At 39.4% G+C, this 23326-nt stretch overlaps 2 protein-coding genes and 1 long non-coding RNA gene across 22 annotated transcripts in view; 2 read left to right on the top strand and 1 right to left on the bottom strand.

Moving 5' to 3' along the window:
• Positions 1–135: 135 nt before the first annotated feature.
• Positions 136–9997, bottom strand: scel (sciellin). Of its 4 annotated transcripts, none has more exons than XM_081713735.1 (27): positions 9616–9997; positions 7938–7995; positions 7591–7690; positions 5463–5531; positions 5271–5306; positions 5050–5103; positions 4874–4945; positions 4725–4793; positions 4533–4568; positions 4312–4365; positions 4136–4207; positions 3987–4055; positions 3796–3831; positions 3499–3528; positions 3315–3353; positions 3165–3218; positions 2960–3040; positions 2509–2568; positions 2361–2432; positions 2185–2256; positions 1975–2046; positions 1662–1724; positions 1512–1574; positions 1328–1396; positions 1130–1238; positions 639–741; positions 136–552 (listed from the first exon to the last, which is right to left on the bottom strand). In XM_081713735.1, the coding sequence occupies exons 2-27, from the start codon at positions 7966–7968 to the stop codon at positions 536–538; spliced, it is 1602 nt and encodes a 533-aa protein (XP_081569861.1). In that variant the 5' UTR covers positions 7969–7995; positions 9616–9997; the 3' UTR covers positions 136–535. The 4 variants fall into 4 exon arrangements, with proteins under 4 accessions (XP_081569861.1, XP_035379511.2, XP_081569862.1 ...); XM_035523618.2 differs by having other exon boundaries at positions 2361–2414; positions 9616–9992; XM_081713736.1 differs by lacking the exon at positions 9616–9997 and having other exon boundaries at positions 7938–9197.
• On the top strand, positions 5508–7732 carry LOC145657590 (uncharacterized). Its single transcript, XR_014123472.1, has 3 exons — positions 5508–6329; positions 7171–7256; positions 7596–7732. It is a non-coding gene; the product is annotated as an uncharacterized LOC145657590 (long non-coding RNA).
• A 2914-nt stretch (positions 9998–12911) lies between the features above and the next one.
• Positions 12912–23326, top strand: part of mycbp2 (MYC binding protein 2) — a 66794-nt gene continuing 56379 nt past the window's right edge. For all 17 annotated transcript variants that reach the window (XM_035521247.2, XM_035521275.2, XM_035521228.2 and 14 more), the window contains exons 1-5: positions 12912–13604; positions 15276–15351; positions 18922–19137; positions 21888–22041; positions 22125–22321. In XM_035521247.2, the coding sequence (XP_035377140.1) occupies positions 13312–13604; positions 15276–15351; positions 18922–19137; positions 21888–22041; positions 22125–22321 (936 nt within the window). In that variant the 5' untranslated portion in view covers positions 12912–13311. The remainder of the gene's footprint in view (positions 13605–15275; positions 15352–18921; positions 19138–21887; positions 22042–22124; positions 22322–23326) is intronic.

Genomic DNA, 23326 nt, shown 5'->3' with positions numbered 1-23326 from the left:
GTCTCATCATGCTCACGTAGGATCAGACAACAACGCATTATTTTCTTAAAGTATTAGCTTCAGAGATTTGATTTTAAAAGCGCAGAGCGCTACTGCAGTTCCGGTGAGCACAATTAAAAACAAGTAAGCGGTCAATAAATTGTGGTGATTTATTTTATTTTTATACACAATGGACGTGAACAGTCAATCATAAACAATCATAACTAAGAATAACATAAACAAGGAGTTAAAAAATCTGCCGTTCTTCGTTGCTAATACATAAAATAACATATATCCACGGATCTCGGAAGACGTTACGATAATTTCTGTTGGAAATTAGTCAAAATAAAGCTGACAGGTGGGATGAAATATTAAAGGCAATTATAACAAAGAAATATTCGCCAACTTTTTTGTGGACTATCCTGTATTTCCAAATGATTAAACGTTCTGATACATCCCTGAAAGAGTAGTGTAACAAAGATTTAGCGAACCACAACCCTGTAAAAGTGTCAAACACACGGAATTCCTTCATTTCTGTGCTCTTCATAGGTTTGCTTCAGCGATGCCACTTCTCTGAAGAACAAGCACATTTGTTTTACAAATAGTTAGACAGTATGTGGATCATTATGGGATTCTGTACAATCAGTCAACAGTCTTACCCCTGGTGGCACCATAGCAGTTTTCACAGTGCACAGTGCGCTGGTAGATCCACATGGTGTCCCCTGCCTTCAGGTGTCCCATAGGACTCTTACACACCTCGCACTTTAACAGAGCCACACATAAAACTCAAACATACAACTCATACATAAAACGAATTACTACACTGCCACTCTATTAACTGTCATACAAAGTACAAAAGACTTCTATAATGCTCAAAAATATCAAATCATGATCTGACAACCTGAATCATAATTTTACATTTATCCGACACTTTTATCCAAAGCGACTTAAAATTACGACTGAGTGGTGGGACGTGAACCAGCAACCTTCCAATTACAATTCAAGTACCTCAACCACTGCACTACCACTGCCCTCATAATGCCATACTATTTTTAATGAGCAATAATGTCATTTAATAGTTGAAAACATTTATTCAGTGCTTGTTAGATAAAGATAATAAGCCCTCAAAAAAGGTCAGAAAACGACTGACCTTAAAACAGCTGGCATGGCACTTTAGGTTTATGTCCTCCAGGATCATCTTGGTCTCACATTGCATGGGCTTGTGGCAGTATGTACACATATCCTTTTCACTCACTTTCCTACAGCGGATGGATGCGATGTAAAAATGAAAAAAATGTAAAAAATGTAAAAAAGTGACAATGATGTAAACATTTCAGTTGCATCCTACCTCTCAGGTGTTGTATACACACTTTTAACCGTCTTTGATGTAAAGGTATCAGAGAGATAGTCTTCAGGTCTGCAGATAAAATATGCCCCAATGTACAATTAGTTAAAAATGTGTTTAATTATTAGGTGAATTGAAACATAACTTAGATTTTTAAAAAACATTTGCCGTTATATTTTCACTGTACCTGCTGTCTGTGTAAGTGGTGTAGGTCTTAGATGAGCTCTTAACACTACTGAACCTGTCATATCTGTGCATTTAAAAAATCCAAAAAATTAGGGAGTTTGCAGTATTTTAGTGACTTAAAGGTGCATAACTTCAGAGAAATGACTCCTACCTATCAGGTGTTGAAGACACAGTCTTGTTGGAGACCCGTGTATCAGAAAAATAATCGTCTGATCTGCGCAAGCGATTTAATGCCATTTAAAAATACTGACAAAATGCAAATTGACTGCAAGACAAGACAGTGGAGTCCAGAAAAGACTGAAAGAGTGTACCTGCTTTCTCTGGACAGAGTTCTTTTATAGGCTGCAGGACTGGTTACACTGCTTTTCTCATAACTACAAAGAGCTCCACTATGCAGATGTTGGTAAAGACTCTGAGTCAGAGAGAGAGAGAGAAAAATGTTGACCCCACCCTGGATGTCATACCTGGTGGCAGGCGATGGGTGTGCTGACGTGAGTGAGGTTGGTATGGGGATATCAGACAACTGGTCCTCAGCACTATGGTGAAGCATAACATCGGTATATGTTCTTTTCTGCATGATACTGGTATTTTTAATGTTACTGGTAATTTACTGAAAATGGTGCTTTGTTCTCAGGTGTATCAAAGGTCATACTGATATTTGTAAGTTTTCTCACCTGGATTTGGAGCTGATGGTATGAGATGTGGTCTCTGATGTTGGATAATCATCATTAGTATAGGTCTTGGTGCTATTATGAGATGCAGAGGTTATAAGACATTTAGGCTCATAATCTGACCCATTTAAAATGTTGTGCCTCGGTGACTGAATACTGGCACGTGATCGTGTGTTTACCTCATAGAGGTTTTGAGGGTTGAGGCAGGTGATTTGTCAAGATTGTTGAGTTCTCTATAAAAAAGAGAGTCACTGCATTTCTCAAAGAAAATAAAATGATCAAGACAACATACAGACTCATCCATTCATGCATCTGTTCATTACTCACAGGTTTGTGGTTTCCTTAGAAATTGTCACAGTCATGATTTCTGTCTTGGACACACTTGAGCTACAGAGATACCATGTAAAAGTTTATTGATTACTCTTTTATTAGTATTCAGATTTTATGTTTATTAGATTAAAACCATTTGTGACCTTTTGGTTGGGTTGGGATTTCCTGTAAAGACATGAGCTGAAGATAAACTGTACATTTACAGCCAAATGCCATCTTTTCACTGCTCTGTCTTCATGTTTCTATCATTCTTTTCTTTAGCTATAATAAGTGAATTAAGGTATGCATCTGCTAGGCATGAGAAGTGGCAAAGGTTTGCAATCCTGTCTCCTTATCAAAAATATAAAAGTCCAGGTACAAAACACAACAGCCCTGCCATGATTTTGTATCCCCCTCGAGCCTTAGGGGTGTCGAGGACATTGATGCCATCGTACTGATTAACATTTACCCGTCATAAGTGGCCTTTGCATCTGCCAGGACCTTCTCAGTAAGTATTTCAGACTTGGATGGTGATTTCACCACAGATGTCCTAAAGAAATATATAAAGAGACTTAATAGCTTGGAAATGGCAGGTTTGAGTAATCTAGTATGTGTTGCATAAACTAAAATGTCCATTTAGTAAAGAACAATGTTTTTTTCATTAGGCATGCTACCTGGTGGTGGTTACAGTAGTCTTTGTAGCATCTGGAACTGTTGTAGTGGTAATGCTGAAAGGTAAAAGTAATTTTTCTTGTACATACCACAATGAGAAAGGAATGTGTTATTTAGTTAGGCGTGCCGTAGACGCTCAGGGTGTGTTTTACCTCGTCTTTGGTTCTTCTGTCACAGTTGTTTTAGAATGTCTAGTTCAGTGAAACAGGTTGGTGGGGAGGTTATTTTTTAAATGTCAGAAATTCTTTTGGATATGCACTTCTTGCTGCACTCAGATGGATATTCATTTGACAGGACTACACTCAACAGGAACATTCCCTCCAATAGTACACTTACATCTTTGGAGTATCAGACTTCACAGGTGATCTGTAAAGCAGAAATTCATATTATAATAGTAAGAATTATTATTGTTGTTGTTATGCTGATGATGATGATGATGATGATGATAATGATTATTATTGTTGTTGTTATAAAAGCTCTCAGTTTGCAAATGTATATTTTAGATTTGCCATAAATTACAGGGGAAGAGCACAAATATAAAAGTGAGATTTTTACAAACTCGGTAAGCATCAATAAGTAAACCAAAAATCAATATCAGAAAATGAAGCAAAACTCCATTAAATTCAATGTTACCTGCTTGAATCCAGCTCATCATGACTTATACTGAATCTGCACGTTTAAAAAACATTATTATAAAAGTGTCATGAGAAAGCACTACTTTCCTGATTCTATCTCCAGATAGACTGATCTTTGATATGAGGTAGCCTCCACGAACAAAACATCGTATTTACAATTATGACACGCTTATGTTTTGTCAGCGGTACCTTTTAGACAGCGCCTGGACCGATGATGTTTGAGTTGGACTGGTGATGGTGCTGGTTTTATCTGGAGAGCTTGGAAACACAAATACATACTGGGACCCACGTCTGACAATTGTATCAAAGGTCATACTGATATTTGTAAGTTTTCTCACCTGGATTTGGAGCTGATGGTATGAGATGTGGTCTCTGATGTTGGATAATCATCATTAGTATAGGTCTTGGTGCTATTATGAGATGTGGAGGTTATAAGACATTTAGGCTCATAATCTGACCCATTTAAAATGTTGTGCCTCGGTGACTGAATACTGGCACGTGATCGTGTGTTTACCTCATAGAGGTTTTGAGGGTTGAGGCAGGTGATTTGTCAAGATTGTTGAGTTCTCTATAAAAAAGAGAGTCACTGCATTTCTCAAAGAAAATAAAATGATCAAGACAACATACAGACTCATCCATTCATGCATCTGTTCATTACTCACAGGTTTGTATCAATAAGTAAACCAAAAATCAATATCAGAAAATGAAGCCAAATTCCATTAAATTCAGTGTTACCTGCTTGAATCCAGCTCATCATGACTTCTACTGAATCTGCAAGTTTAAAAATATTACATTGTAAAAGTGTCATGAGAAAGCACTACTTTCCTGATTCTATCTCCAGATAGACTGATCTTTGATATGAGGTAGCCTCCACGAACAAAACATCGTATTTACAATTATGACACGCTTATGTTTTGTCAGCGGTACCTTTTAGACAGCGCCTGGACCGATGATGTTTGAGTTGGACTGGTGATGGTGCTGGTTTTATCTGGAGAGCTTGGAAACACAAATACATACTGGGACCCACGTCTGACAATTGTATCAAAGGTCATACTGATATTTGTAAGTTTTCTCACCTGGATTTGGAGCTGATGGTATGAGATGTGGTCTCTGATGTTGGATAATCATCATTAGTATAGGTCTTGGTGCTATTATGAGATGCAGAGGTTATAAGACATTTAGGCTCATAATCTGACCCATTTAAAATGTTGTGCCTCGGTGACTGAATACTGGCACGTGATCGTGTGTTTACCTCATAGAGGTTTTGAGGGTTGAGGCAGGTGATTTGTCAAGATTGTTGAGTTCTCTATAAAAAAGAGAGTCACTGCATTTCTCAAAGAAAATAAAATGATCATGACAACATACAGACTCATCCATTCATGCATCTGTTCATTACTCACAGGTTTGTATCAATAAGTAAACCAAAAATCAATATCAGAAAATGAAGCCAAATTCCATTAAATTCAGTGTTACCTGCTTGAATCCAGCTCATCATGACTTCTACTGAATCTGCAAGTTTAAAAATATTACATTGTAAAAGTGTCATGAGAAAGCACTACTTTCCTGATTCTATCTCCAGATAGACTGATCTTTGATATGAGGTAGCCTCCACGAACAAAACATCGTATTTACAATCATGACACGCTTATGTTTTGTCAGCGGTACCTTTTAGACAGCGCCTGGACCGATGATGTTTGAGTTGGACTGGTGATGGTGCTGGTTTTATCTGGAGAGCTTGGAAACACAAATACATACTGGGACCCACGTCTGACAATTGTATCGTACACTTGTGACATTTTTTGAAGTGGTTTATGGAGGAGTACAAGGTTGGACTGAAGTTGCCTGAGCAACAGCTCATTTGCCCGCTTTGGTTGCCTCTCTGCAGGACCAATAACAATAATAATAATTATTATTATTTCTATATTTGTTTTTTGGTTCTGGTTGTCTGCCTTATATTATGCCATCACATGACCTGATCTTAGCTAGCTAACTAGCATAGACAGCTAGAATATAGACAGCTATATGAAAGAAACATTAACTACAGTCACCTATAATTGAAGTTAGACAAAATTCTGAGTCATGCTCATATATAAGAACCAAATGTTTTTGTATAAGGCTGATATATATAAACTGATTCATAGTTCTGTGGGTTGTGTTACAACTGCACACACACACACACACACACACACACACGAGGGAGAGGATCCAATTGCAAGAGGTTTTATTGATGAAACAGAACAGGTTAGAGGAGTCAGGCAGGTACTTGTGATCAGGTCGGTCTGAAGTCGATGACACAGGGCATTGTCTGGGAGGCGTCCAGGGGTCAGGCAGGAGATGAGGTCATAAACACAGACAGTATTCGGAAACCAGGAAGTCATGTATCCGGAATTCTCGGTATGCAACATGGGGTTGGCAATATTTTTGCGAAGTGAGTGCGAGGGAGGGGAGCTTAAGTAGGGGGCAGTAATGAGGAGAATCGCTTTCAGGTGTGTACTGGTATTCTGGCGAACCTGATCAGAGACGTCGGAAGAGGTAGGTGTGGCGTTGTGGGGCTGAGCGGTTCCTGGTGTTCACAACAGGTGGGGGTTTGTACAGTCGCCCACAGGGTTTGCAGACTGGAATACTGGGAGATGGTAGGACAGCACAATAGGTGGGGGTTTGTACAGTCGCCCACAGGGTTTGCAGACTGGAATACTGGGAGATGGTAGGACAGCACAACAGGTGGGGGTTTGTACAGTCGCCCACAGGGTTTGCAGGCTGGAATACTGGGAGATGGTAGGACAGCACAACAGGTGGGGGTTTGTACAGTCGCCCACAGGGTTTGCAGGCTGGAATACTGGGAGATGGTAGGACAGCACAGAAGAAAACTCAACAGAATTTTTTATACACAAGTGGTACGAATAGGCCTGGATGTTATTGCCTTATTATTCTGGGGGCAAATGTGATGATACCCCTTCTTCCTACCCAAACTTCAAAATAATTTCTAAATATCTTTAAATTGTTTGTATGTCTGTTAAAGTGATATAGAAATAAAATTGAATTGGATTGAAAAGAAAAATGACATTTTGCCTACCAAAAACCCAGCAATGTTTATTATTGTAATCTAGACATTAAATGATATTCATGGAGATATGAGATATGATTACAATCCATCCTTATTTCTGGATGGATGATAAATATGGAATATTTATGGAATATGGAAGAATTGCAAAATCAACTTTATATTTTTGATGTTACATGATGTACAATATCAACTCACAATCATCTGATACAAATAATATATTTAAAGAGTTTGTATTTGAATGTTGTGGCGTTCACTTTTTTGGTTTCAAAACTTTGAAAACTTAACATGGATTTTGCTCTCTCTACCAAGTCTGGACAAGTCTCTACCAAGTCTGGGGAAGTCTTTAACAAGTCTGGACAAGTCTTCAACAAGGACCACCGAACCATGCTAAAAAGGTATGATCACCGTACAGGTACACGTCTTTTATGATCATGTTGATAGATGGCACTGCTAAGCTCAAGATGCAAAATCATATTGCACTATATCTGCAGTAATATAATTTTTAAGTCACCACAAATATTAATGTACATTTCCTCATCAACTCATCCTTAAAGAATATGAAAAGGAATGCATATGTTTGTCTGTGTTGTTGACTGTATGTTTGTCTGTATGTTTGTTTGTGTGTTTGGCTGTGTGCTTGTGTGTTTGGCTGCGTGTTTGGCTGTGTGTTTATCTGTGTGTTTGGCTGTGTGTTTATCTGTGTGTTTGGCTGTGTAAATGTAAACTCACTCTAGGGATTGATCAGATTGATCTTTTCTGATCCAGCTGTTGTCCTTCCGCAGTGATGTCTTCTTTTTGCTCTCCTCTGGAGTCTTGGTTTGGCTCTTGCCTGCAGACATAGCACCCAAATGTAATGTGTATTAAATGAACCTGTCAGTGCTAGACAATGTTTTATTTAATGAAGTCTGGCATTCATTTATCAACATCTCCCAGTTCCTGTCGAAGCTGTGGTCTTTTATCTGCTGCATAAAAGCATAATCGTCAAAGGACAAAGTACCAGTACCATTATATCTTCTTCACCCACTGGAGAAGAAAGAATTTAAAGTGGTAGAGAACAGAGCATAACATTGTCGCACCTGTTTGGGGTGCATGCGGCTTCTTGATCATGGCTGAGATAGGACTTATACAGGTACCCTAAAAAAGAACAGGAGTGTTCAGGACACACTGTATATTGAAAGAACAGTTTAGAACTATTTCACATACATCCATTACCCACAAGATGGTGATATAAGCCAGGTTTTACTGTTCATGTGGTAGAAAAGTGGTCACTTTACATTTCACTCAAACCTGTGAGCACAGAGATGGTATTATATTGATTACTTTGCATAACTCAGATGTTACTTGATAACTTCAGATGCCCCTTCATGGTATTGTTTTATCTGTAGATTTACATTTGGCAGACAGTCTTATCCAGAGAAATGTACACATCTATCATGATGATAGTTCACACACCCTGTGGGAACTGAACCCAAGACCTTGGTGTTTCCAGCACTGTGTGCTACCTGCCATAACAGGTGAGCTACAGGCGAAATGCTTGTTTTAACCTCTCATTTATTATAAACACCTTTTTGCATACAGAACCTGTATTTCTTGGTTGTTCTAAAGACACACCTTACTCAAACACACCCCTAGCAGAAACAGTTCACTGAAACACAGGCCTTCAGGAGTATCCTTTGCCCAGTGATGACAGCTTTATCCTTATACAACTATTAGTCATACGCTCCATCACACACACAGTGAGCACGTAGCGGATGTAGTGACATTCTTCAATCCTTTAATCTGTACATTCACATTTACGGCAATTATCTGACACTTTTATCTAAAGCGACTTACAATTATGAGTGAGTACAACTTCAGTAATTGAGGGTTAAGGGTGTTGCTCAGGGGCCCAAGAGTGGCAACTTGGCAGTGGTGGAGTTTGAACCAGCAACCATCAAGTACCTTCACCACTGAGCTACCACTGCGTTCACATACATTCCAAAGGAGCAAAACATTAACTAAATAAGACTTATAAACTCTTGGATGTGCAAAAACGAACAGTTTACAAGAGTGTGGCTTGTAAATAATTGACATTTTACTTTTGCATGTGTGATTTAGTATGCATGAGGTCTTTTTGAGTTTACATTCTTCACTTACTTCCAGTGTCTGTCAGTTCACGTGAGTGTATGCTTCACTAGCTACTAATGGGAATAAAATTCTTGAAAATCAGCTCACAAGCAACTTTCTATGAAACTCATTTGGGTTCTTTTGGGTTCATCATGTTAAAGGTTGGAAGAAGCATGATGCATCTTAAATTCAGTACTCATTCAAATCCAATATTATCATAACTTCCCACTGTAACTGAGCAAATGTCATTTCAGACCGTTATCTCTGTCCAAGCCATAAAGTGTTTAGAATTCACTAACTTTTATTATATATATCTATATAGTATATATTATTTTAAAGAACTTATATTTACTAACTTTTATTATATTAAGAAAAAACATTTCTGACCTTCCCCAGATCTGTCATGAGTCCAGTTACACTTTGACAGTACGACTATAGAACAGAGTAATATATGGTACTATCCCTTAATTTATTATATTAAGCTGTTGAATAAGACAAATTCCCCACTCCAATTAATTTTCACAGTTTCAAGATGCATTCTGTTAGAAAAGGCATCCAACATATAGTCACCAATGAATGAAAACACAATCTCAAAATACTGAATTCCTGTTATAGCAAAAAGTCATTTAACATCAAGCGAGGACTTACCTTAAGTTTGGAAATGGACAAAGGCTGAGTACGAGTAATATTATGGAGTTTGGCTCTTCCGCTGTATAGGATCTTCTGGGATGGGGTGGCGAGGACAGTTAAAGGCGTGGCCTCAAACGCAACACAAGTCTGTACTTGAACCTGACCTGTAAGTGTCACCGTGTTTATGTTATTCTGCGATTAGTGAAGTGTTCAGGTGTGACAAATGAATCAAAGGAAAGAATGAAAATCCTATAGGCAATGAATGGTGTGAGACATTTTAAAGAGTTTCAGTAATAAAAATTGTTTTTTTGGGTTGTTGTTTTGTTTTTTTTCTCTCTATTTTTATGTGCCAACTTCAATATCAGTCAAAGTATTTCTGTATAAAATACACAACTGGTGTGAATAATACATGAATTGAGAAAATTATTACAATTTTGTTTTGTTTAGTCTACAGGAGCATTTAATATTCACAAAATAAATAGCCCAAATAAATAGCCCAAATAAATGACTAAATAAATAGCAAGTGTTGTTTAATATAAATGGTTTACTGCTGCTGGAACCTTTGAACTGCTTGGCAGTTGCAACAATGCTACCAAGTACTAAAAATGTTAACTTCAGATCTATGACCTGGGAAAGCCTCTAGACCTGTTAGATTAGTTGAAACCTCAGTAAATGTGTCTGGTTTAATATGTCTTCAATATATTTAATGCCCAAATTTGCCCGAAGCCTGTAACAAACTTGTTAAATATGAAAAAACATTAAATATCTCACACTGGTATAATGTTGCTTCCTATCTCCTTCTCTACAGCACTCCTTGTATTACCCTTTGATCCAGGAGAGACATGCACAGCAAACTCTCACTATGAGAAGCTGGCTAGAGCCACACTCTCTTCATGCTGTACATGAATGAGAGTAAATGTTTAATACAGATTTAGTAAAAATGTTTATACCACTGTAAAGTATTTTTATTACTGAGGTTTAATTTGGCTCATGAAAAAGACTGATTTGTAGTATGAAAAACAGTTCAGAAATAGTGAACTCTGGGACTGGAAGGAATTCCAAAGGTAGAAGTATTATTGTTGAGCTATCATGCAGTTATTGGGTGTGGTGGTAGATTACATGTACACACTTTTCACACACCTTCTACACAGCAAAGCAAAACAAAAACAAATAAATAAGCAAGCAAAAGGACCACAATTGGAAGAAAAACCCCAAAGACTTCAGTAAAGATATCACTATGTGGTTACTGTACAGCTATTCCAACCTTTAGTCACAGTATCTTTGTACAAAAGGACGTTTTATTTATTTTCAGTGGAGAAATACATTAAATATTTATTTAAATTTAAACTATTTAACTGGCATTTCACTGTAATTTATTATTCAAGAATTCTGTTTTGTTTCCAACGTTTTTGAATTTAAATCGACTACTACTCCTTACCACTAGATGGCATGGTTCACAAACTATAGAAAAGTAAATGTTAATATAATTAACATAAACGTTCATTATGTTGTATAATAACATAATTATAATAAATCTACATAAACCAGTTCTTCCTCCTGCAAATTTATAAGTATTTTGCTTGCACAGCTCATGAGGGGCCTTTGTCCTGTTTCTCTGGAAACTTTGTGTACTCCACATCTTTACAATACTGAATCTCTCTCTCGCTTTCTTTTTTCTTTACACACACACACACACACACACACACACACACACACACACACACACACACACAGTTATAGAATTACAGTAAGTTGCAGTAAGTTGTGTTTTGTGAAAAAATCTACCAACTTTGAGCTGGAATGACCTTCTCTGGTGGGTGAAGGGCATGTTTGTGTAAATGACAGGAATTAGCACTCTAAATAATGTTGGTCATTGTTGTTGTATAATGCACTTATAAGCCTGTCCATTTCAGTTTTCTCTTACTCTTTCTCTCTGTCTGCTCTAGTGCCGTTGGCATGGTTAGATGGCCAGTGGGCCTGCTATACTGTGCTACACTCTGGTTTTTGATCACTTACATTGTCTTATGCTTTGTACATTTCTCTGTATTTGCTTAAACAGTCAGACTGAAATTCATAAATGTTTCAAACAATGTACAAGGATGAATCTGTTTGAAGTTGATAATTCATCAACACTATACTAATAGGAGATACACATTCCTTTCATTTGATATATTCTATGTATAGGACGAGCTAAATGAAACAAATAGGCCTTGTCACGAAGCCCCACCAGGGCTTTTCATGCATGTGTGGCCTCCAAGTTTTTTTCCACTTCTACTGATATTGCACCTCTATTGTCCATCTTTCACTGTCTGAAGACAAACCTTATCTGTGCAAACATAACTTTTGAAAATTATTTTATTTTGAAACATTAAAGCTGCATTTTGATACAACAAACTGACCTCATATATCATATTCACTTGAGAATGGTAATTATTTGCATTGTTCTTGGTTGCCAGGGCATCTATTACTTCTGTACTAAAAGTCAGAACATTTACATTTTCTCCATCCAAAGGAAATGTATTTCTAAGATGGCAATAGATTGTGTGCCTACAGGTCCCCTGCAATATCTGTGCATTCAGATACATTCTTAAAAATCTTGTTACAGGTCAAGAGCATAGTGGACAGCCAAGAACCGATATTCTGAGTGGACAGCTTTCTAGAAATCTTCACAGTAAGCTGTGCTGACTTGTGTGCGTTCTTATAATGTTCATTTAAAACTAAACTATGGACAGACATTCACGTTTTTTGCTTGCTATATAAAACCTATATATAGTGTTGCACAGTAGGTAAAAATATCAAGACTATCTCTATGACCATATCACTACGTGACTTCAAAGTTTTCTTATTAAAATCATAAATGGCGATCCCCTCTTTTTAAACGTGGTTTTAGTGGAATTAATTCCGTTTTCTAATTGACTATGTGTTGGATTACTTTCAATCCGTTAGATCAAACACAGCAGCTACAATCTTTATTACGCTACGTCGGAAATCTTTATCCACATTCTATGATCTTTATGTATAACAGACCCACAGAAACTCAGTAAAATGTGAATTATCACTGGGGGTAATAACCGTCACCGTAAAATGGTGGTGCAGAGGTTATCAGTGGGAAACTTAACTGTACTATTCCGGTGTAGTCTTAGCTCCTGCTTGTATAGTTGTGCTTCAGTTAGGATTTATTAAGTATGGGATAATTAGGTTCTATAAAAGAATGAAACGATTATTTTAGATGTTTAATTGATCGCAGTAAGCCCCTGTGCTGGGGCGATCCGGCTCCTCCAGCGCGGCTTGGAGGGGAGGCATCCCGGCATGCAGAGAGGCGGAGGGGAGGAGGACGGAGTTAAGATGGCAGCGCGGCTAGTGCTGCCGCCGCTCCGGAAAAACACAGGCAACGCACAAAAACAACAGACGGCGGTTCACGGTTTTTGAGAGCATTCGGCTTGTAAAATCGAAGATGAACACTCCGTTTGGCTCGAACCGTGGTTCTTTCAGGAGCGAAGGCTGAATCATTATCTAGAGAAAGCGGCTTGTTTCGCAGTTGTGTGCGGGAGCCTTACCGGATCGGAGAGCCTGGATGCAGAGCGCTGCCCCCGGACGGTTTCGCTTTAACGTGTCGGATATTTGAGGAGAACTTTATGATTAACGACGTCTGAATCCACACACCGACTACCAGCCCGTAACACTGGTGTGATATATGCATTGTTCCCCACAACGATGATGTGTGCTGCTGCGGCAGCTGGAGCCGGCGCTGGGACTCTGTCTTCCTCACCCCCGTCAGCGGGACTGGGATCGGGACTGGGACCGGGACTGGGGGTCAGGGTTGTGTCCGGACTGGGGAGCGAGTTTCCCTCAGTCGGGTTAGGAATGGGCTCGTATGCCCCTCCGGGGTCTCCGGACTGCCGGAGCCGATACCAGCTGCTCCTGTCAGGGCGAGCTTTGGCGGAGAGATACCGAAAGATATACACTAGCGCGGTCAGCGACAAAGAGCACGGCGCACACCTGGGGAGGTATGTTTCTGAAGATAATCTGAAGACACCAGCTGTAAAAGTGTCCACCGCGCCATGTAAAAACAGTAAAAACACTACAAACAGTGGCAGCTAGCTAATGGCTAACGCTGAGTACACGCCAGCTGAACTAGATGTAGCTAACTTCCGTATCTGAGGGAGGATAGCGTCATGCTAATTGATGTTGGCTAGTTTGTTTACAGTGACCACATTCATACCAAATAAGGTATTTTTGCTGCTTGCTTACATTCAAAATGCGAGTTCTGACACACCAACATGTCAGGTTGACCTAGCTGGGTGGCTAATCGGTTTAAATCTGGCACTATCAGGCTCTCAATTGGCTTGGCCCACGAGTATTTAGCCAGGTTGGCTAATGTATTAGCTGTGTCTTGTTTCAGGTGCTGGTACCCACTGGCTAGGGCAGTTTCACTCCCGGCCCTGTCTAGTGCTAAACTGTAGCCTGCTAACGTTAGCCAAGACATTTGTAGTGTACTGGGACTACCGCGATAGCTAGCATAGCTAAGATAACCGGCTAGCTGGGTAACTGCTGACAGCGTAGCCTACGCCATAGCTAGCTTAGGTTAGCTGCCCATAGCTAGCTGCTTTCCACTACGGTAAAGCGAAGAATCGCAGATAAAACAGCCGATATTTAGGCTGTGTGTACAAGTAGGCAACTATGCTCGCTATGTCGTGATGCTGTTCCGTTTTTATCTATGTACATCTGAAGTGAGGCCTGTGGACCTAAAATGCCACTGGAATGCAGCTAGGTGGGTTTGTTTCATCAGGCCAAGTGTCAAGCTGCATCCATCCGACAGCGTTAACTAGCCTGAGGTTTGAGTTCAATTAAAATTCACTGCTGAACGAAACCGAAACGTGATATTTACTTAGGGAAGCGATACGCCCAAGCCATGTTCATTTATTAGTTTACGCAGGCTCGAGTACGTTTTCAATTACGTCACCCCGCGCACATCCCCGTAACGCATCTACGGGGCTTGGGAGCGTCTCCATTATACACGCCTGGCAGTGCAGTGTGACAGAATTCATTAATCCAAATGTACGATTAGCACATTACAAAATAGCAAACAACATTTACAGACGCAGAAAAAAAATATAGTGTAAATAAGTAGCTGGTTTTCACCATCCGTATGAAATGTGCTCCCTATGCATGGGCCTAACGTAAGGGGGATTCAAGTTCTCTGGTGCTTGATATGGTAAATGACAAATCTCCCTTTCATAAGAACAACAGGCAGTGAGCTAATGATCTTAGTGAGTATACCCTTGTGACAGCTCCCAAACAAATCTAACGTGGGTAATGCAAGTTAAGTGTTACCATAGTACACTTTAAACGCAAAAAAAAACTGCAGAGTAAATGGCTGTAGCCATGGGGTCCTTATGTTATCAATACTGTGAAACACATTGTTTTTCTCATTATCACTGAAGGGTGTAGTCATTATTTGTTGATTATTTATTTACTTGTATTCCACAAAGATAGTCTTAGAATACTTTAATGAACCAGTGCAAAAGTATTAATGTTTCTTCTCATAAGATCAGTTTCTATTATTTCCTAAATATCAGTTGTGAACATTTACATTTACAGTCTTGGTTGCCAGCCAACTCCTTTAAATCAGAGGTAGTAAATGTTCACTCACACTCTTGTTTTTTCTCTCTTTTTAGGGGAAAGAAAGCTTTAAGTAAGAAGAAACTAAAAAGGCGGCAAAAAGTCAGATCAAAAGTCAAAACAAGAACAAAGGTAAAGATTTCATTATCTTAAATCATGTTTGTTTGAGTCTACCGTCCTGGTAAAACAATGATCTTGCTTGATCATAAAGTGCTCTTTCTGATGGTAATGGAACATTTTGCTTCATAACATTTTTAGATGGAATTTTTATGGTTTTCATGTTAGCATTTTATGGAGTATGTTTTTACATTCATTTTTGTTTCTTGTAGAAATATCCAGAATACACCTCACACACATCCATTATATCTTCTCTTAGTTGGCATTTTTTCTGACAGTGGGGTCTCACATTTATTGTCTGTTAAAACAGTAATGGTTAAAAGGAGGTTGTCACATGTACTTTCCTGCAATATACATTGTATAGTTCCATATACACCAGTTTATTCAATTAGATCAGACCTTCTTGTTATCCCTCATACAAAATTCTCTACATCTAGACTAGTCTTCAGTGTCATGGTTCTGAAATGCATTACCATAGCACCTCAGAGCTTGCAGTATTTCTTCTTTTATATCAACTCATTTGATCACTGTGTTTTTCTGTTTAGATGCTTTTTTAAAACTGTTTTACATATTTACAGTTTCTCTGTCTATTAATTAATTTATTTTATTGTAATTTAATTTATTTTATGCTCTATAAATAAAAATAACCATTATTCCTTCTAATTTGAATTTTTAAACAGTGGTATTAAGGCAGGCATCTTCCTTTCTGCTATAGTTAAATGAGGATGACGATGTGTAATAGTTTTAGGTGGCTAGGTAGTGTGATCTAATGCATAGCATAACTGAATGGGGTAACAATATTAGTCACACGACCACCTTCACATCAGCTCTAAAAGCACTCTGCAGCATGCTTTCTGCTCAGAAAAGCACTGCATGTGCACATAGCCTTATCTTGTCTCAGACTGCCCTGTGAAAGCCAAGTGTTTGTTAGGTTTCAATTTCTTCATCTATTTGAAGTTTAAAAAACAGCATCTGACCTTTTATATTATTCTAAACACTTGTTTAGCATATGTAATGAGTCATTTTCATCAATAAATGAAATACTCAGGAGTAATTTCTAGTCAGTGCCAGTCACTCTTCTCTCACTAATGTGGAAACACAGAACTGGATTTACTTCTAATGTTACTTAACAGATCAGTGTGGTGGACACAGTTGTGTTCAGTGTAGATTCAGAGTTATCACTGGCCTGAAAATCTTGTTTTTTATATTATCACATATAACCTTTTTGTGTATATATCAGCAGGACTATTTTAATTAGTATTTTAGAGTTGGGCAGATGCTAGTAAACTGGCTGGGTCCATGATTGGCTGTTGCTGGGCAACCAGTGTTGCACATCTCCACAGCAACTGCTTCCTCCATCTCCTGCACTCAGCACCTATGTCAGCAGGGCTTTCTGTCTGTGGGGAGAATATCTCTGTAACAGATGTTAAACAGATGTTATTTTTTCCCTCCATCTCTTAAAGGGTTATTCCTGCTGTATGCACTATTTCCGACACGCTTCTTTTTCCCAGTGTATGAAATAGTTCATGGACGTGGGTGAGGGATAATAATGTGACTGTAGCAGATAGGGACTTGCGTAGCAGTGCTCGTCTGCCCTAAAGAACTGCTGTTTCTGCTTCTCTCTCGCTCTCTTTCTCCACTATTTCACACTGCCCTTCTCTGCTTATTTCCAAATACACACTGGTGGTTCTTTCAGAGTAGATAATTTATCTTGAAGACTAAAGATAATGTTGAAATAACTTGAGTGCTCCAGCGTGTAGTTGCTGTGTGAGGCCTGATCATTTAAAGTGGAATTTCCACACCATAAACATTTTGCTTTTCTTTTCCTTGAATTTCATTTCACCTCGTTTGACCTGTATTCAGTTTGTTTCTGCTTGCAGGAATCTTATTAAGGACTCTAATTTTTGCTTTGACATTGTATATTTACTTTTAAATTTTAAATTTAAATTATATAAATGTAAACAATTGGTTGAGTATTGACTTTGGTCTTAGAAGAACTGGTTGTCAATCAAAGGTTTAGTCGAGAGTTTCAGATGAAACTGTTGAATCATATTAGTTGTAATGGAGCCTCCATGCTTTATGGTACTTCTGTGCAAGATGATATGCTGATTGGTCAGAATTCTCTTTCCACTTATGAAACAGCAGAGTCTGTATTGGGTGTTTTCCGCGTCGCCTTCCTGAGTCATGTTCATGAGTCATGTTCCTGTACATTAGCCCCTAAACACAGGCCAAAGTTAACTTGCAGACTTTCCTGTGTTTACACATCATACAATTATATAAAATTGAAAACCAGCTTTGCAAAAAGCGCCCTTTTATTTAATGTTCTGTTATGCCAAAAACCTATAGCTAGTGTATTACAGCTGAACATTACACTGAAAGGAATGTCATTGTTGAACTGCCAATGTCTGAAAGCATTTTTCCTCAAGAATGAGTAGTCAGATGAGCTAGAAATCATTGGAAATGTCTTGAGTTTATCTGCAAGATCTTTTGTTTAATGAATAGCTGTATTATTTATTTATTTATTTGTTTACTTTTGTGTAAATCATGTTCAGAGAACGAGGAATGTATTAATTACAGCAACAAGGACTAACTTCAGAATGTTGGTATCTTTTGGCCCATCCCTCGCTCCATCCATCAGTCACACAGTGTCATGCAGGGTAGTTTAGTTCCATTCTCCCTCGTTATGACTAAGACCGTAACCACCGAACAGTGAATCCTCTTACAGGAATTCAGTGGCTGTACCCAAGGGGAGGAAAGTCGTGTGGCGTTTGTTAAACCACTTCCTCTTTTATGTGAAACTGGAGTACTTCTGTGTGCCTATAACTTGAACAAATTTTTGAATTGTGCTTTGTGATCTTTAAAATTATATTGTGCGATTCACTGTGTGTGAGATGCTGCAGGCATATGAGATGAGATGTGTGAGATGCATGCAGACAGGGTTATTTATACATCTAGGCATCGATGGCTATGCAATCCCTTGGAAGTCAAACTTGGCTCACCTTCGGTATTTGCTCAGTTCAGTAAGCTAAACTATGATGTCAAGCCATACAGAGCTCCTCCCCGTAATCACCTATACATCTCTCCTTGTAGCTGACTAGCCCACCTGTTCTTTGGTGGTTGGCTGATTTGGAACCCTTGGGTGTCATGACTGGATTAAACATGGTCAAGGAAGTGTTGCCACTGTGTTTCTTCTTGCAGTTGGCTGTGCCGGCTTTGTAGAGCACACTGGCTCCAGTGGGTCACAGCATCATGCACCTCTCCAGTGATGTTGAGAGCAACTCTCCTGTTCCTTCTCTTTCTTCAGATGAGAATGCCGCATTCACGGTCATCCTTCTCTGTAGATGGATTATAATAAGACTGAGAGCACCTTGTCTGCGTGCTCTGTTGTTTCTGTGTTTCGATTTCCCAACCAGAGTTCTGGGCCATAAGCGCAGCCACTTCCTGACTGCGAGAGTGATGAACAAACACTGTATTTTTTGCAGACCCACCTGTTCATGCTCAGCCTCCTCTCATTTGGGGCCTTCTGCCTTCCTCCAGCCTCTCACCCACCCAGTTCTCTATCTGTGTCTCTCATCCTTCCTGCAGGCAGAGAGCCTGGATGGGGCCTTCCCTGTGCCAGACATTAAACTCCACAGCAACCCCTCTGCGTTTAATGTCTATTGTAATGTGCGCCACTGCGTGTTGGACTGGCAGCAGAAGGAGGCGTCCCTGGCACTGGCCTCCCGCAGCTCCGTGCAGAGTGGTGATTCCGACAGCGAAGAAGAGGAGGAGTGTCGTGAGCCTGCTGTCAAACTCCCCAAGGTTTGCCCTGCCCACCAGAACCCTTCACTCTCTCCCCAGAGTTAGCCACGCCCACCAGCGTCCATCACTCACTCACCAGGGTTAGCCCTGCCCATCAGTGCTCTTCACTCACTCCCCAGGGTTAGCCCCGCCCACCAGTGCCCTTCACTCAGTTCCTAGTCCTAGCTCGTAGTGTTTCTGAACAAGCATGTGAATACTCATTTAAAAAACACAGTTAATAAGAATAATAATATTAACATTTCATAATTAATTGTAATGTTAAGCATTACAATGTGAATAGGCATTAATAGTTTGAAATGTTGAAATGTTAGAATGTGTAACTATGCAATTTACACAATAAACTACTACTGAAATGGTGAAGTAAGTAAAAAGGTATAAAATATCCCCACCAAGGACTACCAAGGTCCTTCCATCTAAAAAATTACCATTTGAATTTTGCTGTTTTCTTTTGTCATTATAAATAGGCAAATATTTCATTAAACTATCCCACAAAGCCAGAGTCCCCTGCTGTAGCCTACTGCAGTAGGATTTTCATGAATAGAAGTGCGATCTAACAGCAGCCAGTTTCTTCTACATAATTTAAAAAAATGTCATGCTACATTAACCTTAAACTCTTGAAAGGACTTATAAATAATAGTAATATATTTTATTGTATTTTTTTACATACATAGTCTTATACTACCCTAATTGGCATTCCTGAATGGGTTTCTAAGTGAGACATGTAATTAAATATAAAAAGCATTAACTGCAATAAATGGAGCCCAAGAGCATGTACAGCAGAGCCCGTGTAATGGGAACCACCCATGCCAACACCACACATTTGATCAGACATCAGAGACACGCAGGACAGAGCAGCAAACGTGGAAGTACTAGAACTAGAACTTGTAGAAAACTAAACTTCCCCATCAACTCAGTTTCCCCATCAACTCTTGGCATACAAATTTCTTTTGAATGTAATGTAAGATCAGCAAAAATATTCACCACGCCAACAGACCTCGAGTGCAGTCAACACGTGTAATGTGTGAGATTTTTAGTTATGTCACTAGGTAGTCGGCCCACAACACAGCACCTCCGGTGCAGGAAACAGAATTGTATGTTAGTAGATGAACTGAAAATAAATACTTAATTGATTTAAATGTTAAATGAATAGTAGCTATGGGTTTAATCTTTTAAACAAAAGCATTGGAAATTTACCTATGGTTACTTATTAAACGAATAATATACTGGATGAAAATTGAAACCCTGTATTTTATTAGGCATCCTGTAGCTTAAATTAAGCTTGGAACCTAGAAAATGAATGTAGTTTCCCAAAAATGCTATATATTGTCCTGATATGTTAAGAGTGCTGACCTCTGAGGTACATCAGTGATGGTGCAAATAAACTGAAATGTGGTGAGTTATGTTTTAAATGTTATTTAATAGGCCTAGCGCACGGCATATGGCCCACGCAGCATCACCCTCAATAGTACTGTCAAAACTGGCCAAAAATGGCATTCAATTATTCCTTCAAAAAACAAACAAACAAACAAAACCAACCCACACAGGTTGGAACCATTCAGATATCTCTGATTGTGCAAACCAGTCCAGTACAGTGAGGGATGTAACTACCTGTGCAGGTATATTTATTTCAGCATGATCATGCATTGACATGAAATGTGAAATAATAGGCAAACCACTGTGCACTGGGCACATACCTCTGAAAAATTTGACAGCAATATGTTTTTGCCTGAGGCATAACTCAACAATAAAGTGCTATTTAAAGTGGGCTACTTAGATCCTTATTGGTAGAACTCCAAAAACTAGCTAGTAAAACATTGTTAGTGGACATCAGACTATACCCGATTTTGAGCATATTTTCAATATTTGTGCATATGTGCCCTCAGGGTGCTGTTGCTGGAACGGTAGGCCAACTGTGGCTCGTGTGCTTTGTCTCGAGGTTCCACTAATGTTTTCTTCTGGTGTCACTGCCTCTGCTGCTGAGTGTGACCTCTCTGCCTTTGTTACTACACAGTTGTTGAATTATTCGCTCGTTTATCTTAACCTACATTTAATTTCTATTCAGTGATTTGGATTTAACCTGTCTGGAGAGAGCTATTCACTTAAGTACAGTTCAGTAAAGGGAACACATACAAGCTGTAGCCTGGGTGCATGGTGTCCTATGAAGAAATGCAGGCATTTCATTAAGCTCACCTTTTTAGTAATTAGACACAGTATTCATATGAAGATTTAATACGTTTGGTTGTAGTTTTCATGCAGTTCATTAATGTGAGTGGGTTTTGTTGGTTTGGATGTGTTGGCCTTAATACAGTGTTTAGTATGGTAACAGTAACAGACAGGGTATGACCAGTAAAAGGCATTCATTAATGTGAGTTGGTTTTCTTGAATGTATGAATGTGTGGAAAGTACAGACATTTAGTCAATGCTTGTGAATGTTTGGTCGTTGTTACTCTATTAGTGTACAGAGTTTTTAAATAAAAATAATTAAGAGATATAAATGTGTCTATAGATATAATACAGAATAATATACTATAAATATAATAAACACTATTGTATTCAAAGGGTTGAGTGTGAATTTTAGTGCATGGTCTGTATTCATCCCTATAATCTAAGTGCATTTGTGCTTGTGTTTGTATAAAATAATTGTTGTCAGTTGCACCCATTGCAGTAACAGGCAGGACGTGACCTGTGTTTAATGCAGTAGCGGACGGGCCGTGACTGTTTAATGTGTTACTATTGTGTTACTATTACAGATCATTGGCATCGGTCTGTGTGGGGTGTTCGAGCTCATCAAGGAGACGAGATTCTCACACCCCTCATTGTGCTTGAGGAGCCTCCAGGCCCTGCTGGACATGCTGCAGGGCCAACAGCCTGAGAGCTTCCAGACTGAACCACCAGATGTGCTGGGTGAGTGTTCCTCTCTCACTCACACACACACACACTCATACACACACATATTTTTGTCAAACATTCCAATTTTGGTCCTGTAGAATCCCTCTTCCATCTGCTGCTGGAGACCACCGTGCGGAGTACAGGAATGAACGACCCCACAGGTCAGACTCTCACAGCCCTGTCCTGCGCCTGCCTCTTCAGCCTGGTGGTAGCCTGGGGAGACACAGGGAAAATCCTCCAGGCCGTGTCCGCCATCCTCACCAACAACGGCAGCCATGCTTGCCAGACCATCCAGGTTAGAGGGGCTTGTTGCTTGGGTGTGTGAAATGTCATGCTGTCTCCATAGCTAAATGAAGTCATAGATGTGTAGATGTACTCTGAATAACACCTCGGTGGATGTATGTGTTCTGTACGTTGCTCTGGACAAGGGCATCTGTCAAAAGCTGTAAATGTAAATGCTCTGAATAAATGATGTGGAAGACATTCGGGCCTAAGGACCTGAGAGTCTCTGTTTTATAGGATCTTGAGTGTTTTTTGACAGCTGTGATGAGGTGCAGTGATGGTCCTCCTCTAGCCCCTGTGAGGCAGGCCCACACACTCAGCTGCTTCTAGAGCGCAACGATTGAATTGCTGAAAATGCCAAAGCCCTTTGATTCCCAGCCTTATTATGTTCCTGCAGCTGCTGAGAGCATCTTGGCCACCTCACTGTTACTGTATGCGTTTGAGTTCAGCCTTTGTACCTGACTTCTGTGCATCGCTGTCTTCTGCACATGGCTAATATTAGCTTAATGATGTAGACTATAGCATCATTAGGCATAAGGTTTATACATAGCTTTGAGTTCATGTTCCTTAGGGGAAGCCTAATTGGAGCATGTGTATTTGGAGCATATGCAATTGGAGCACGTATAATTTGTGCACTTTTGAAAAGTATGGAGCTAGATTTGTTGACGTGACGGTGTAACTAGCACAGTGACAACACAGTAAGATTTTGTCCCGACTGTTCATACCTGGATGGTGTTTATGGTGTTGAGAGAACATTTAGGGGCTCAGACTCTGGGTGGGTCTATGTCATCTTTCTGTGTTTATGGTATGGAGAGAAAACGTTTGGGTATCAGACTGCAGGCCTATCCTCTTTCTGTGTTTATGATATGGAGAGATAGCATTTGGGTGTCACACTGCAGGGCTGTTATCTTTCTGTGTTTATGGTATGGACAGAAAGCATTTGGGTGTCAGACTGTGGGGTTGTGTTCTCCTTTTGTCTGTATGGTAGGGAGAGAAAAAGTGTTTGGGAAACAGACAA

Source organism: Electrophorus electricus, chromosome 4 (genome assembly GCF_041902795.1).
Source record: "Electrophorus electricus isolate QZ-2024a chromosome 4, ASM4190279v1, whole genome shotgun sequence".
Lineage (NCBI taxonomy): Eukaryota > Metazoa > Chordata > Actinopteri > Gymnotiformes > Gymnotidae > Electrophorus > Electrophorus electricus.
This window is presented reverse-complemented; position numbering and strand designations above follow the sequence as displayed.